At 39.0% G+C, this 18,286-nt stretch overlaps 1 protein-coding gene across 2 annotated transcripts in view; it reads right to left on the bottom strand.

Moving 5' to 3' along the window:
- Window positions 1–12,118: 12,118 nt before the first annotated feature.
- Window positions 12,119–18,286, bottom strand: part of CWC22 (CWC22 spliceosome associated protein homolog) — a 29,181-nt gene continuing 23,013 nt past the window's right edge. Inside the window, exon 20 of one of the 2 annotated variants that reach the window (XM_039699059.1) lies at window positions 12,119–16,060. In XM_039699059.1, the coding sequence (XP_039554993.1) occupies window positions 15,459–16,060 (602 nt within the window). In that variant the 3' untranslated portion in view covers window positions 12,119–15,458. The remainder of the gene's footprint in view (window positions 16,061–18,286) is intronic. The other variant, XM_039699050.1, reaches the window with a different exon arrangement.

Genomic DNA, 18,286 nt, shown 5'->3' with positions numbered 1-18,286 from the left:
CAAATGAAGATTTTGGTATTTGCTCATAACCTTTCTTCAAAAGACTTTGTTTGAGATTTTCCCACTGGTATGCAATTCCTTGTTTGTCACCTGTTCATTGGGGGATTTTGGTTTCTTTTTTTTACAATAAAGAGTTGTTTCTGGATCAAGTATTTTTTAAAGACTTTAGAAACTTTATAGATTCCCTTACTCAATTTAAAATTCACATCTGTATGCATGTCTTGAGTTTTGGTTCCTCTAAGGAAATCTGACATTTTATAACCAGATAACTTATATGCCTGTACACTTTCCAGCTTCCCTGCTACTGCCTCTGGGGAAACAATCCTAGATTTAGCAGATCTCCATCTGCCTCCCCTGTATAAACAGACAAAGCAACTATTTAGTCAACCTGCTACTTGCTAACCACTCTATTTTTTCAAGAGGACAGTGATTTGGGTTTTTGTTCTTTTGAGATGCTTTTTGAAATTTGCTATTAACTTCTATTGCTCTTTATTTTTGTCCACATATTTCCAATTTACTAGGGTTTTTAAAGTGTGTTTAAGCATCTCACTTGACTTCTTAATGGCTCAAATTTATCTCTTTTTTAAACTTGTGTATGCTAGCTATATTTAGAATGCTCAGTATCAGATGGGAAGGGTGCCTACAAATTATCTGAATTATTCCAAATTATTTGATAAGTTAGTTCATAAAGTATACACATGTAAATATCTGCCAAGCATTTGATCTTACATAACTATGCTATTTGTACTGTGTGACAGATCAGTTAATTCCTGTGATAGTATTTCTATTTCTTGATTGCACATTGAGAAAAATTATTTGGATTCAGATTGTAAGCTGTTTGGCACAAGGAATTGTCTTTATTATCTACGTCATGCTCAGAGAACCACACCTCTAAGTTGTGATTAGATTTGTATGTGCACCATCATCATAACCAGCAAAGAGATGAACCAGGAACACAAATGAATGCTTCTTCACAAATTTATTGTCATTTCTATGCTCACAGTTATTTTCAAAGATATTTGTGAACGTATGTTTGTTTCATACTAAGAGAAAATAATATTGCAAGTTGCAGTCAGCAATAAATATTAAGGTTTTATGAAATTATGTTTGTACTTCATTTCCCAGCTATGTTAAATGTTTTTTATTTTTTGCAGGATATTCTTGCTTTGAGAAACTGAAGCAGAAAAAAAAGTGATCTAAAGAAAAACATATGACATCTTTCCAAGCACTAGAAAAGCTGCTAAACCCTTCCTTTCAGTCACAATCTGTTCCAAGACTGAGAGCTCACTGGTACATCAATGCTACCCTGCCCCCTGGGAATATCAGCTTCACAGATAACATGGAGGACTATTTCTCTGTATAACCAATTTACTGTGAATGCTGGAAACACTGGAGATTTTTTAATTTAGAGGATAAATAATTCAAAAAACAGACTGGGGAAATCTTTGCAAAACAGTGTACAATTTTTAAAATTCTAATTCAGTTCAAGAACAAGATAATTCCTAAACAGGAAAGAACAACTGTGTAAAGAAAGTACGTCAGTAACACAGGACTTAAGTTGAAAACTGGCAGAGGGAACATCTGAAAATCTCCTGGTAAAGCACCCATGTAGGCTAGCCAGATGGCATGCTATTTGTTTTCACTACTTCATTTAACATAGAAACAAACTGTTCTTCAGCTGAAAAACAAAACCAATTAGAATATTTCCTTTCCTCAGTGTTCCTAAACCTGAGTCCATTAAAAATCACCAGGGGTTTCCAGATAAGAACTATGCAGTGTCTCTTTAAAGTACAGGTGAAAGATCCGAGTCACCTCCTGAGTTCCCATCTGTTTTAAAATATGATACTGCATGGCAGTATTATATATATATATAAAATATCCTGCACAGCATAGGAAATGAGGAGTTGTGAGAAGGGTAGTATAAGACATTTGAATGAATACATTTGTTATTTTGGTGTCACAGAATAAAAAGCAAGGATGCTTACATATTGAAAAATTTTATATTTATATAAAAATGGTGCAACAAATTACAATTCCAAGAAAATCAGACTTGAAAAAATAATTTTTTTTGGCTAAGGGCAGCCTCTTCTCCTACAGATTTGCCACTTCAAGGACAGACAAGAAGCCAAGCATATGCAGCATAATTTTGGCACTTTTCCCCTGATGGAAAACTATGAAATAGAAAATCCAATATAAGTGCTAGTGGTTTAGATCACATGGGAAACTAGTCATCTTCTATCTTGGGCTGTAGATTGAAAAAGGTAGCAAGGATAACTATAATATTTTATTCTTTTCATAGCCAAAGCTTACCTTGTAAAAGTTAGTGTAGAGTCAAATAAAAGGGGTGGTGATGGAAGGTGCTTTACAACAGCTTCAAGACCTTCTCATAACAATAAGAATCAAACAAAGCATTACAAAAACGTATTGTGTCCTTGGTTGCAAGCACTTGAATTAATGCTATTCAGTATGAAATCTCAGTGCATCATCCAGAACTATAAAATAAATAATAGCCTCTGTAATTAATCCCCAAGGGGAATTACCCTACTGACAACAAGAAGAGGATTTGGCTCCAACTACAGCTCTGTCTTAAACAAGACCAGTGCAAGTTTGGCAAGCCAGGTGATGTGAGCTAGCTGTTCCTCTGAGGTGGTACAGCATGCCACAAAACCAGCCTGAACGCAGACACTTCTGTTAGATGCTTTGTGCTGGTATTGCAGCATATTTCAGTGTAGGAGGGCAGCACAAGAGCATTTATTGAAAAGGATAAATGCATACACGTCACCTGTACATTAAAACTTGTACTAGCAATACCTGTGTTAGTGGACAGTGTGGGCCAGAATATCTGTTATGGAAATTTATAAGTGTTTGACTACAGGTTTATTAGTTTGACTTTTTCCTCTCCAGCAGAGAGACAGCATATCAAAACTTCCCTCTCATATGGAAACATTTCCTTTTCTATACTAAAATTTTCCCCCCTTTTCTGTCAAAAGATAACTCATGAAAATACAGGACAAAATGCAAATCAACTGAAATAGTTACAAAACCTGAATGGAGAGCAGTTGTAAGAATATTTAAAGGACAAGTTGCAGCTGTGTTTAATTTCAGCAGAAATGTGAGAAATTGCATCAATAGGGTGGATGCCTCTTGACACACTGGATGAGTCACAGAATCACTCTACAGGCACAGTAATTGGACACCTTCTAGAGCAGGCTTGTGCCACTGGAACAGCACAGGAAGAGAAAAAAACACTACACAAGATTTAGATCATTCTGAGTCCCTACTTTCAGTGGAGTTTTATGCCTGCATACACATATACATTTGAGCTGCAGGAAGTTACTTCTGCTTAAGTAGTAGGAGGGATGGATATATTATGTGTATACATTATTTTTTAAATGCACAGGGATTTCATGCATAGTGTTGAAACTGAGTTATTCTATTGGTGAAAGAGTGATATTGTGATTACTAAATTGTAGTTGGCAGGTAACAGTAAAGTAACTTTGGGAAACTTAAGTTCAACTTGACTGTTTACTCATTTTAAAGATTAATTTTTAATATGCAGCACTGTGATTTATATATTTTATATATTTTAAATACCCAGTGCAATTATAATTAATTAGCTGCTTATTAAATATACAGCTCCACAGCCTTAAAAAATTACAGCCCTAGAATAACCATATTTGCCACTGAGACACACAACAACTTTAAAATATTTATTCTTTCCTTAGATTGTTTGGATGGTTAGTCTACATTAAGATTTTAGGAGAATAATAATATAAATTCTATCAAAACTTAATTTCTACATCTGATTTTCTTAGGGTTTATAACTCAACTGGAAAAAGTTGGTTTTTTTCCCTAGCACATTTTCATTCATTAGTTTACTCTCTCTCAAAAAAAGAGAGCAATAGATAGAGCTTAATTATATACTAAACAGATCAAAAGCTGCCTCCATATGATTACACAGTCCCAGAAAAAGAACAGTCACTAAAATAGTATCCTGCAAACAAAATTGCATCTGGTGTAACCACAGAGAAGCAAATCAAACCTCATGTGCAATGTAAAAAGTGCACTACCATGAGATCTGCCTTCTCCCTCTGAGGAGGTTTAGCACGTACTGAAAAAGAGTGGCTTCAGCACTGGCAAAAGAAAGAGCAGAACAGGAAGCTCTCAGATCTCAGAAGAGAACTGCTTAGGCTACAGCTGCAAAAACCCATCGGCACTTAGCCTTATACCGGTGGGTTTGTTACCACACCAAGCTCCTCAGAGAGAAGAGGGATGGTGGCTGTGGGAGATGGGACTGAGCCCCCCTTGAGGGCAGAATCTCTGCAGGGCAGACAGGCCTGAGGCACTGCTTTATAACAGTGCCAGGCTCTGTTCTTCCTCAGAACTAGTGAAAAATACATCGGGAGGTCTCTTCGTCATGAGGCCTCTGCTGGCTGCAGAGCGAGTTTGTCTCCTGGGTGTTGTGAGTACCAGTGGCTGGAAGGAAATACAGCAGCAGTCCCACGGATAACAATAAGGCAGAGGGATCTCTGGGGGCTGTTCAAGGTCTAGTGTAGGTTTTGGAGGATGTGCAGATTTTGGTAGCAGATTTGCTGCTTATGTCAAAAGGGGGAAGGAAATTCCCCTTGAGCTCCTACCATGTCTGTTTGATGGAAGCTCCAAGGGAACACTAATGAACACTCTGCATTCCACGCAGATAAGAGAATGCTTCAGTGTGCAGATGCACATTTATCTACACAACAACAAATGCACTTTATATATTAGGAAGGTTTTATCAAAGTTGGTCTGCTCTGTAATTACGTTGAGAAATGAATTGGGTGGAATTTAAATGAGTTAAGGTAATGAGCTATTAACCTAGAGGATCTTTTACCAAATGATTCATGTGCATTCAATCTTTGCCTCTTCCCTCCAACTCCATTGTAAAGGTGAAATGAAAGACTAAGTTGATCAGGACATCAGCAGTCACGGCTCTAGCAGAATTCAGCAGAAATGAAAAACAGCGTTCCTTATACTAAACTATCCAGGTATATTAAAGCAGTAGGAATTTTTTTTTTTTTTTTTTTTTTTTACATTTACACAATGTCCATGTACAGCATGGGCAAACAGGAAAGAATCATGACACTGGGTAGTCACAATTTTTTATAACAAGAAATCCCTGCTGGAAAGAACGACAGAAACAAATTAATTATTTCTGGGTTCAGAATGAGAGGAAGACTAAGTGATGCACTGCTCACATCTCCACCTACACAAAATCCCTATCTCTCACAATCTCACAAATTTTAGCTCATTAGGGGCAAATTTTCTGTCTTTTTTTTTTTTTCCCTAGTAAACACACAGGAAAATCACCTGTTTTGAAAATATGTGGGAATCTGGCAACTGCATGGCAGAGACAGGTTGCCGTGTCTCTGCAAAGGAAATGATGCATGACAAGGTTGTCTCCGCCAGCCATCATCCCACAAAACCATCCATGCTCCACCAATTCCCTCTGGAGCTTAAAACCTTCAAGACAGAACCATAGTGGGGAAATGGGCTCTGCCTAAGAACCTGCGTTTATTCTTTCTTTGCAGTAGAATGAGGGACTCTAAACGGGCCCAAAAAATATTTTCATGAGAAATCACTGCTTTCAAATCTGACAGAGAAGGGAGCGAAGGCTCGGCAGAACAGATCGGGGAGACAAAGCCAGCCCTGGCTGCCCAGCTCTAAGCTGCTCTGGCACAGGCTGAGCTGGCAAAGCACGTGTGTAACCCAAAGAGAGCGCGTTCTGCAGCCAGGAAGCCAGCCAGGAGCTTGTTCCCTGTGTCCCTAGGGAGCTTGTGCCAGGCTCCGGCGGTCCCTGCGTGCCCTGCACAGGGCTGCACCAGCCGAGCAGCCCGCTCGGCCCCGGCTGCTTCTGGACACGGCTTTGCTGCCAGCAGCGCTTCCCCCGGCTGCAGTGCCCGGCCCTGCCCCCCTTCCATCGGGTCGCTGCCGAAGCTCCCGGCAGCAGGCAGGGCCGAGGAGTGTCCCCTGCCCGGCTCTCCACCCTTGTGCGTGTGACATCGCCCGGGGAACGCATGGGGAACGCACGGATTGATAAATCCACAGGGAGTGATGCTGTCTCCACGCTTCCTCCTGCTTTTGTCACCTGCTGCAGCAAGTCGGGGACACGGCAGCTCTGCAAAGTCTACTTGTGATTGAACTAAGCAGTTCAAGAGATTAAGATAGTTTTCAATAAATAAAAAATATTTTATTTCACTGGGGTTCTTTGGTTCTTGGCATGAAACAAATTAAACTCAAGCTGTTCCTCAAGTAATTTCAAATGAGGCTGCTCAACCACCTGGACTCACAACATTTTTCACACCCAGTCTCTTTATCTTACTCATTTCCTCTCCCTTTAAATACATTTTTTAAATGTATTTGAACTAAAGTCCTTGAATTATCCTCTTGGAAAGATTTTCATCTTTTCTTTGGCAATTTAATCCTTTAATTCAAGCAGTCAGTTGTATATCAAAGGTCTTTAGGGAAACGATTGACCTAATTTTTAGATATGTGATAGATATTCAGTCAAAAGTAAAAGTATTAACTTAAATGCAATTAAAATTATAGGAATCTACTTGGAATAATCTGCTTTGTCTGGACTTTCAAAAAAGCCTGTAATAAGTCCCACATAAGAAGCTATTAAAAAAGGCAGCCAGTTGTGAAGTAAGAGATCTGTGATTTGGGACGCGGTGCTAGACAGCTTACAGAGACATGGTCAATATTCTGTGTGGCAAAAGGTTAACAATGAAACAATCCCAAACCCATGTTGTAGCACTGTATAGTATAGAAAGCTGCCACTCAGCTTACTTGAAACAAAAGTGAACAGAAAAGCAAAGAACTCGAGTTAATTGAAAGTACAAAACATTGGCAGCTGAAAGTCTTTGTTGAAAAGAACAGAGTAATGGACACTAGAAGAAATCTTGTGAATTATTCATACAAGTTTGGTGTACAAGCTGTAGAAGAAAGACCAGAGCATCACTGTGGACAGCTCAGTCGCTGTCAAGAAACAAACATTATTTGGAACAGAGTGTTCCACAGCATAAGGAAAAGCAAAAAACAATCCAACAAACACAAAACAGAAAATACAATGACATTTGGAAAATTAGTGGTATGGTCCCATCAACAAGAATGCTCTGTTTGATGGCCCCAGAGAACAGTTTAGAATCACAGGGAAAAGTGTGAGAGAGAAAGGAGAGAAGCAATAAATACAATTATAGGCTGTGAAGGCTTTTCTTCTGAAGTGAAATGCTAAAGAAATGTTTGCAGAAGAGATGAATAGAAAAGCACTTAGCCTTGAACACAGGCAATAATGAATATTATATGGAAGAGAAAATGAGCACTTCTATCTTTTAACAGGAGAAACATTCAATGAAAATGAAAACAATACATTTAAAACATATTACAGCCTTTTTTCTTTCTGACAATTCTACAAGAATAGTCTACAAGGTTCGTGGAATCTTCTGAAACACTGATTGATAAGAAACTAAGTATTTCACATGTAATTCAGAACAATAGTGGGGACAGAAAGCTTATTAAGAAAATAAGAGGGGCCCTCCAGAGATGAGTTTCTCTATTCCCCCTTTAAATTATGATTATGAAAGGAGACTATAATGGTCTTCCATGAAAAAGAAGAGACTGGACTTATTAGGGAATAAAATAAGACTAAATGAAAGCCAACAGTAGGGTTAAAGTGCAAATTAAAGCTGTGACTCAAAATGAGAGTTTCACAGACTGATGACAACTGCCATGCAACTAACCTTGAAGTTCACTCTCCCTCGACTAATGCATGATACACAGATCATAAAAACAATGACTCTTCATGCTGTATTTTCTTTATAAACTACAGTGAAACTGCAATTAAGGAAATGAAGCCTTCCTATAAATACTGTGAAACAAAGGAAGCTTTTGATTCTATGTGCAATCAAAATGAGGCAGACCTCGAGTTTTGGGTAGAAATCCTGTGCACTAAATCCAGCCTTGCTCTTTAGCACAGTGGTAATCAGAGGCACACAGACCACAGGATGCCCCACCCATCTTCCTGGCATCCCAAGGCAGAGCCTCATCTCGACATGCACAGTGCTCTAGTGAAGCTTCAGCTTCGCTTACTCCTGCAAAGTAGGACTGCAGGTGTATAAAACCTCAGAATGTGACAGCAAAATACAACACTAGCAATGCTGGGTTTTTTAATCCCACCTTTTGAAGTGCCTGTCACAAAGTACTATCAAAATCTAGATATTTTCCTCTTTGGTGGCACTATATTACACCATGTTTCAGCAGAGAACCTCAGTTAATTTACCACGCACCATTTTTTCTCCCAGACAGATTTCACATCATCAAGACTATGAATATTTTACACCGTTAACAGGGTATAGAGGAAAAATAGTGTTTGTGAGTTATTCAGATAGCATGGTGATAAAGCTCATTACAGAGTAAAAATAGCTGAAATTTATTCCAATGAACTATATTAATTCACAAATACAACTAATTTTAAACCCTTGCGTAACAAGAGAATGAAAATAGAAGACTGCATGCAAGTGTGTGTGCTTATACATATGAGGAGAACTGAAATACACTTCTCCAGCACATCTGCACCCCTGTAAATAGAAAGCTAAAAATGAAGTGGGAGGAAAGAATTTCTTTGCAACATAAAACAAACAAACCAACTCCGCATGCATGGGGATGAATAACTTAGCCTGAGGTTCCTTCCTCAAAGGACATGTCCTTCTCTGGCATGGCCGTAGCAAGGAGCCCATCCTCACAGTTTCTCCTCACAGCCATAATCACAAAATGCACACAATCTGCAGAAAATGATGGGCTGCAGAGCACTTGTGGATGACATCTCAAAGAATTCCCGGTTCAAACAGCTACAGTGATCAAAACAGCCTGATGCACTGTCTCTTTTACAAAGAAGGCTAACAAGGTTTTTCTTGTGCAGACAAGAGAGGACAGGAAGGAACAGAGTTGCAAAGGGACTTTATTTTTTCCTAAATGTGTATTTTCAGTTTCTCATTTCAATCACTGATCGAGTAAGTCACTTGGCTTCGATTTTTTCTTAAGCACTTTCATGTCCCATTTCTGGTGACTCATAATGAAGTGTATGGCAGAACCTTGTGAATCTAATCAAAGAACCAGAGCCTATGGAACAGAAATCCAACCTCAGGGCCTGAACAAAGGAAGCATATTCATTAAAAGAGTGCATTCTATTCCAGGTAGCCATCACTTAAGTCTTCCTTCCTCATGGGAAGCCACAAAGGCTGTCTGCACCCTCAGCAGTCTGGGGGTATTAGATTAATATGATCTAATACACCAACTTTTCAATTGCCTATTTCAACCCAAAAATTGCTATTTCAACCCAAAACCAGAACTTTCTGTCCATCATAAATCTCCCTGAGACCTGTGAACACAGATTAACAAACAGACAGGACGACGAGAAGGCCACCTGAACCCTACCAACAACTTAAGCCTCCTTCTCAAGGTGAATATACAGACACCAGAATTGGGGCACGAAATGCAATTTTTAAAAGGGAACAGAAAGATGTGACCATCTTTTCTTTTAGGAGGGACACCTGGGAGATGGGAAGGGGAGGACAGTTTAAAAGGGATGTGTTGGCATGCATTTCTGTGAAGAAGTGTGTTTAAAGCTCCTAGCAGGCAGGAGTGGTGGTGTGAGAGGGAGGAGGGCATTCTCACTAGGACAGAAACAGCAAAACACAAGATTGCTGTCAGCTACCTAACTGTCAGTGGAATCTTCCAACAACACTGCTGGACTACACTATTTTTTCCAGTTTCTTCTAATTTACCAAATGAAAAATTGGGACACTTCACAATTTCCCATAAAGACATTCACTTATAACCGAAAATCAGGAAGAGGATGAAGGAGGAAAGGAGAAAAGGAGGAAAGCATTTGCAAAAGTGAACTTTGGTGCAATGAAGTTATTCTCTCTGGGCTCTCTCTATAGCCAGGAGAGGCTCCTTCAGTTCATTGTACGCTATGGGGTTCTCTGTTTATGACCCCTAAAGGGCCATGGCAGATGAGACACAGCGTTCAAGAGCCATTGTGGCTCCTCAGTGTGCAGGAACAGCTGAGCAGACCTCCTGCTTATCTTACTTGGGATGTTAGTAGAGCAAAAAATCGGCAAAAAGTGCAGCAGCTTAGCACACCCAGCTCTGCACTTTGCCGTGCTGGGAAAGGCAGGGCAGGGGAGGATGCACCTCTCCTGTAAGAGCCCTGCCCAGGTGGAAGTGATGGATAAACAGGCTGAGAGGTGCACAGCTCTCTCATAAACTGCTGCAGGAGTGGTTATGGTCAAAAGACTCAGGTGATTGTGTAGTAAGAAATACCAACTCTTGGCATTCCCTACAGGCACACAGAGGACTATGGGATTCAATTCTCTACTGGATGTTGATCCCTCTTTACTTTTTCTACTGTTACTTAATACCACTGTGGCTCCTCTGAGGGCACACTGGCAGACACAAAACCTCTTTATCCAAATTCAGAAACCTGTAAAACTCTATGGATGCTTCTTCCTAACAAAGGCAGTGCAAAAAAAAGGCAATCAGAAAGGAATGTTAAAAAATGGAAGACTGATTAACCTTATAAAATTTGCAATTGCCCTGTAACTCATTATTCTGAGGTAAGCAGAAGGCAAGCAGCATGCTTGGTCTTTACACTAGGTGTGACACACAGTGTTCCTTCAGCCAAACTGTCCTTTAAAGATTATTTCTGATGCATTATGCAAGTGATATATAGTAAATTTTTTATGTATTTGTGGCATTATACTTTTCCAAATGGCTAACACTGCATGTGATAATAAAGTTCAAAAGGGACAGGGAAAAAATGAAAAGTTCTACGTGAAGCAGGAGAAAATCAAGAAAAGCCTAATGAGAGTACTGAGCAAAACCAATACAGGCAACACAGTAGCAGCATCTGTAAGTGACTACATCAAACATCTTATTCCTCTCCATTTAAAATCAATGAATATTTCTCCAATTACCTTAGGTATTATTCCAGGGCAAGAAAAAGGTGCTGAAAAGTTCCAGTCTTTATACGATGGCATGAGCTTAGTCATAGGGTCTTGAAAATACAAGGAATCTTGAAGTTATACCAAATTCTAGGTAAGGTAGTAACAAAAGAATTCTTACACAGCTAATGATACAAAAAACCCAGAATGTGAAATTTCACAAGAGATTTGTGAAAAGAGCATAAAGTGCCTCAAAAGCAATAGGTAAACCATTAAAAAAAAGCAAAGGGATCGCCAGTTTTCAACAGAGTGAGTTGGTTAAGAACCATTTGGTCAAGATTTTGTTTAAGTAATTAAGAAACAATACCAGCCACCAAGTGAAAACCAATCAGCATTGCACCCAGACACCCGTGCCAGCAGCCCTGGCAAAACCAGCTCTGACTTCACTTCTTACCTGTCATGGGCACCCTGACACTGGAAACAAATTCTCTCACAGAGCTTTACATCCTCTTGCACATCCTTGCTCTTTCCTTCACCACCTTAAGGAAAGTTGCACCTTATTTTCTGCCTCAGGAAAGATTTTGGTGCCCCCTTTATTTCACAAAATAATGGGCAAAAATACTCAAAATGGACACAGCTTGAACAGTTAAAAGGTGGCAGTTAGTTTTCTTAATGGGCCAACAACACCAAGGTTTTAAGCTGCATCCTCTGGGCCAACAATACCAAGGTTTTAAGCTGCATCCTCTCCCCCTTTTTTTGTTTTGAAGTTAAAGGAAAAATGCTTGATGACATTCATGAGTAGACAAGAAAAGAAAATCCCTAACTAGTCTCAGCCAAATTACAGACTTGAGGAAAACCTAAAAAAGTGCAGAGCATCTCCTAACTGACCTAAAGTTTTTCCAGTTTATAAAATTGTATTTTCCTCCTGCCTCTTTTATTCTATAATTCATTTTTTGCCTAGTTTTAATAAAAATACTTCCTTATAGTCTGCATTTTGATTTCAGTTTCTTAAAAATATTCTGACAAATTTAAAACACGTTAAAAATATACTTAATCTTGCTGAAAATAAATTGAAGGACTGGTCTCCCTACTCTCTGCATGTTATTAGAGTAAGTGGAGAAAATTCTCTGCTCACATAATAACAGACTCCTACTCTCTTGGATTGTCTGAGACAATTATTCTTATGCTTTCCTCAGTAGTGAAAGACAATTCAAAGTAGTTTAAGAATGATGTATGAGGATAAGCTACTGTTTTCTTTTATATTTATAAAACTGTACCAATGTAATAGCAGGCAGGCATTTAAATTGCTACTGGAGATTCAAGCACCCACCCTAGCTCATGTATTTTTTGGGAGTCTGACATGTACTAAGCTATTTTAGAGTACACCCTGCATTTAAGTTAAGAAGGGTTATGCTACTAGAGTCTCAAGTAAATTAGAGAATACCATGCTCCTAGGTTAAAATACTGTACCATTAACATCTAGTTAGCACTACCAGTAATATTCAAAAACTGAATTTGAATTTCAGTATGTAAGTGATCTGACTATAAAATTAATTTAACGTAACACAAGCAGAAAAACATGACTGTAGTCACCCCTCCATTCCTACGCAGTCCTGGAGATGAACTATCTATCTGCTATCTGAAGAGTGCAATGTTGCTTAAACAGCAACTAAAAGTGCTTCAGAAAGCATCATCTGTTAAAGGTAATTTAGGTGTATTTTAAACAAACTTTTTTCCCCAAAATTTATCTGCTTTCATACTGTATTTTGATGATTTACGTAACAATTTAGCCTGAACAGTGGTAGTCTTTCCCCACCCCCCAAAAAAAAAAACACTTTAGATTTGAGCATATGAACAGCCACACTTGGAGACCTTGCTCCAAATATAGTTAGAGAGCAGAATTACAGTTCTTACCAATACCACAAATGCTTCAGTCAAGATTTATTCCTCCACCAACAGGAATTTGCTGGGTGCGTCAGCAGCTCATCTCTTTAACACCTCACACCACCACTGTGAGGAAATTCAGGAACTTGGCCAGGCACTCCTAGAAAAGGGATGCAGCCTCTCTCGCTGTATCTATGGACGGGGATGTTACAACCACATCTGAAAGCTAAGATTTAAGCATGCAATATCAGAGCAGGTCATCAAAAATTCCTTCCCACAAATCTCTGATGCTCAGTCAAGTCTGCCAGATTCCTCTACCACTCATCTCCCAAGCCAAGGCCAAGGTGTTGCAACCTTGGTTTTAAGTATCAAGAATGAAGAACTGAACAAAACAGTGAAGAGAATCACAGGACCTCCACTTCTTGAAGTTTCTCAGTCAAAACTGCTGTTCCAATCACAACCAAGAGCCCCAGTATTAATTACAGACAAGAGGCACGAGTCACTCCTTTACTGCGCGGGGTCTACAATCAGCTGTCACTGCCGAGGAAAGCAAGCCCAGACCACCCAGTGTCACTCAGCTCTACAGCAACTGAGAACTACCCCCACAACTCTTATGGCACTGTGCATCTCCTGGAATACCCTCATTTTGAATACTACAGAGTATTTTGACTTCTTTCCCTTGTAAAAAATACAGTAAAATAAATCAAAGGCAGGAGGACAAGTCTGTAGAGCAGACTGGCATAAGGCGAGCCCGCAGGTGAATTTTAACTGCTAGAAAACAAAAATGGCAAATATACAGGTTTAGGTCTATAAAATTACACACAAGATGGCAAGGAAAACACATCACAAAGTAGCAAATTCAAGTGATCAGGCAGAGGCTATAAAAGAATCATGCTTTTACAGATACTCTATAGTAAACACTGGACTGCTGGCACAGGATGCTGCAGAATAAATGTTACAAGATTCTTTTCAATAATGTGCATACAGAGCTATGAAAGAAACATAAGAATTAGCAGATTTCTCTTTGGAAAACATTCTTTTAAATTAAGTTTTTTGTGGATTTAACACACTGCCAAAATGCACACATCATTTTGACAATGAGATGTGCGTTGGGCAAAAAGCCAACAGTTTAAACATGTAACACATGATGCCATCAAAGTATTTTTAGCTGTGTGCCTTAACAAGATAGAAATCTTTTTTATTCTACAATATAACTTTATTTTCTATGAAAATGTTTTTGACTGAAAACATTTTTTTACATGTAAGGTTGCAGAAATAAATTCTGTCAAATACAGAAAAAAATTAGACATTTTTCTTAGAAAAATGCTGTGACAAGATTTAGGCAAAACTGATCTATTTCCTTAGGAATGGTTCTGCTTTCTGTTATAAAACAGCTCAAATGTATTTCTCATGCTTTATACAGGAAATATGATTTACACATGAAATATGAAAGTTCTCTTGTGTCCAGCAATTGTATTCACTTCACAAGTAAAAAAATGTCATTCAGCAACAATAACTGCATAATCTGCAACTACCACCTCTTTCCTATTGACCATGCCTCCACACTATTTCCTATTTCAATCCTGAAGACTTTGCAAATTTTTATGTAACTTACTATTGAGAATTAGTCTTAACCAGATGATTTTGATTAATTTCTCATGAAATCAAGACTGAGTTGCACCCCATGACCCCAGATACAACATTTTTATATCATAAAGTGGTGCACTAACTGAGGGTTGTTTTTTTCTGAATTCTGCTTCCAAAACACTTGAGCACTTCAAAACATCTAAAAATATTTGAGATATCTCCTGTTTTCCTTTCTTGTTTTTATATACTGGAAAAGAAGTTCCTTAAATGTTCCAGCTGTAGGGATAGAGTTGAAGACTAAGACGTGGAAATCAAAGTCACAACTTAAAAAATAAAAACCAAACCAACCCTTTTTCCAAAAAGATCACAAGTGAAACTAGCTCAGGATGTCACAATATTAAAAAACATTGTGAAAAGTCACAGAACAAGCTGACACACTTTCACATGTGACATTTAAAACAGCAACATTGTGTTTTCAATTTTTAAGTCTTGAAGAAAAAAAAATCAACTGAGTATTTCCTGAAAATTTTGGTCAAAAGGCTTTCATGCTTGCAAGGTTGAAAGAACATGCAGATATAGAATGCCTGTTTGAAAATTTTATCGTTTTCTCACATAACATTCACATTGGAGTCTGAAATTCTTAACATTTTCATCCCAGCCTCAGCATCTGGCTTTCACTTTAACAAGTGAAGTAAAAAACCAACGGTTTTTTAGATTGTGAAGGTACAATTAGAAATACTTGAAACTAAGTGACAAAATACCCAATTTGCTGGTATCTTACTGTTTTATTCACAAAATAAAAGAGCTTTGTCTTTCCAAATAATGAACATAACAGAAAGATTCAATGATACAGTTATAAAAAAGCGTTACTGAAAATTTGAAAAAGTCTGGTAAAATTTACAAATGCCAACTATCGCTTTGTACAAAATCTTCTTTTCAAAGAAACTTCAGTAACAGATTTTAAAATACAGTTCTACCAGCTTGGGAATGCACCTTGGTGGCCGCGTTTCATTTCCGCCGGTGCGGGGAGCTGTCCCTGCGCCGGTCGTCGCTCCTGCGCGGCTCCCGGTGCTGCTCCCGGTGCTCCTCGGGGTGCCGGCTGCCCTTGTCGCGCTGCTGCCTCTCCGAGCCGTTCCTGGGGCGCTCCTCCTGCTCCTCCTCCCGCGGGCTGCAGCGCCCGCGCTCCCTCTCGCGGGACTTGGATCGCTCTCTTTTCCTACTCCGATGTCCATCGTCTTTGCTCCTATGTCTGTAGTTTTCATCATCAGACACAGAAGCTCTTCTTTCTGCTTTCTTCAGTTTGGAATTACTGTGTTTATTTTCTGGATCCTTACTTCTGTCATGGCTCCTATCCTTTCCGCTGTGGTAACCATCTCTGCCGTTGGATTCATCTCTGTGGTGGTACTTTGAACCTTCATCTCTCCTATGTGATTCTCTTAGGTGTCGGTGATTTCTTTCTGATTTGCTCTCAGTATCACTTCTTTCCTCTTGCTGCCTCCTTCCAATTTTCTTTTCATGTGATTTCCTTCTCCTTTCTTGTTTTTTCCTGGAAACTTTCTCAGATTCTCTATTTTTCTTTTGTGTTCTCTTCCTTTTGGCTTTAGAAACATCTGAAATGATAACAAATTATGGAACTAAGGTTGCATTTTAATTTAGTATATTAAATTTATCAAACTACAGAAAGAGTTCTAGAGAGTGCTTTTTGCCAGAAAACATTTCTGCACATGTATCTGGACAAAGAGTCCAAAATAATGAACTCCTGATTTTTATCCCTTTGCTATCTGCATGTGATGCCTGTCTTTTGAACACCTCTACCTGTCATCACCCTCTTGCTGACTTGTACCCAAGGACCAGGCATAGGCTGTAAAGTCATACACCAAAGCACTCTCACAAATAATCTTTTTTTCTAGGAAGATGACCTTTCCCAGACTATCCAGTCTCAAAATCATTTACTTTTCCTGGAAAACCTTATCAGTCAATGAGATGAAAAACAGCAGTTGAGGTACAATCTCCCAACACTATCCCACGAGGAAAAAGACGTAGGATGAAATGGCTTGAGATAATGGTATTGCAGCACTATAACAATGGCCTTCAGGCTCATTTTTCAGGAGGAACAGTGATAGCTTTGCCAACAAGCTATCTAAAACTAACTTCCACTCGACAGTATTTGGCACTAACAGCCATTTACAGTAACCATTCATTCACCTTAGTGCATGAACTATAGAATCACATCAGCTGCTTCTCATCACCTTTTGAAAATATCACAGCCATGAACTGATTTACTAGTACATGCATTATCTGAATTGTCTAGGCTCGTGTCTGAACTAAGGCTTGCTGACATTCTGTTAAAATGCAATGATGGATCAATTCAGATACATTTTAATCCATTATGGTTTTTTAAGCAGTGTTTTCCATACTATTTTACATCCACCAGTACGTAGGAAAAGACCTGAGAAAGCAAACAGAAAAGAACCAGCTGCTTTGATGGCAGATGTATTTTATCCTCTGCTGGACCTGTTTTAGAACTACCTCCCCAGGGCAGTGCTGAGCAAGCTGATGAAGTTCCAAGCATTAACAGGCAGTACCGCAGTAATCTCTAACTTAGCTCAACTTCTGATCAGCAGGTTTTCTATTTTTTTTCATGCACTGCACCAACACTGAAATACTGCCACACATTCCTCTGAAAAATGCCTCATAAGTCTTCCAAGTAATTTTATAGATTTAAAAAGCTGCAAACACAGGAAGACTTTAGAGGTACAATCACTAATGGAACCTCAACTCAGTTAACCATTAAAGCTTACTGTTGTCTCCAACTAGTGTTCTGACCACTGTATTAAGGTACACAAGGAACTGAAAAGTGTAAGCAGGCTGCAAAGGTATCAAGATGTGAATTTTAACGAATGTGTTCCTCAATGGAGAAAAGGCAAGTAGTAAAACAGAAGCTCCTAAACTTTGAAAAACCCTGTTCCTAGTCCCAGACTGCAGACTTGGTTTGTCACTAAGGATTGACCCCTCTGGTTGCTATCAAGCAGCTCAGCAGAGCTGCAGCTGTCCCTGCAGGACCATCTGGCTCTGTGCTGAACCAGTGCCTCCTCTGACCCTGTTTGGCTGCGCCCTCCTCCCGTGCTGTCGTCACTAATGCTGTTAGCCGTGACACACAGCTCCACCTTGGACAGGAGATTGTGCTGGAGAGCAGAACTGCATTTCCAAAGCAGGAGCAGTTCACACTGCTTTTATTCTATTCGTCATTTTCATTTCAAAGACATGTAATAAATCAAATTAACTTTGAATCAGCAAACTTCTGTGCTACAGGAAGTCATGCTGTGCTATCATCTGCTCCTGCTATATATACTGGGGGAGACTGCACAAACTCTCTCATAATAGCAACTACTTTAAAGACTAAGCAATGGTTATGACAGTTCATGTCTAATAGAAGTTTCTACATCAGCACAACAGTATAAGACAATAAACAGTAATTATAATGCATGAAAATACAAAATAAATTATAAGAAAAAGCTTAGTTGGAAATTCCTCTACAGACAAGAATTTTCCCTATATTGCCACACAGTCTTTTCCTGAAGGAGAGGAATTAGAAATAGGGACTCAGATGGAGAACAATATTTAAACACATTGCTAGAACTGAAGGACTGGCTTCTGGAGGGAAGAAGGAAGAAGCACATATTTCCAGGGAAAGACACAAGAAGTATCAAGCTCACTTAATTAAGCCAAGAAAAAAGAGATGTAGACATGAGTCTCTACCAGTAAACGCAGAGAAAATATTGGGAATGACTCTAATCCCTCAATCCTCCAATAAACTGACGTCATAGTAGAGTGCA

This window comes from Passer montanus, unplaced genomic scaffold (assembly GCF_014805655.1).
Source record: "Passer montanus isolate IOZ18808 unplaced genomic scaffold, ASM1480565v1 scaffold1, whole genome shotgun sequence".
NCBI classification, from domain to species: Eukaryota; Metazoa; Chordata; class Aves; order Passeriformes; family Passeridae; genus Passer; species Passer montanus.
This window is presented reverse-complemented; position numbering and strand designations above follow the sequence as displayed.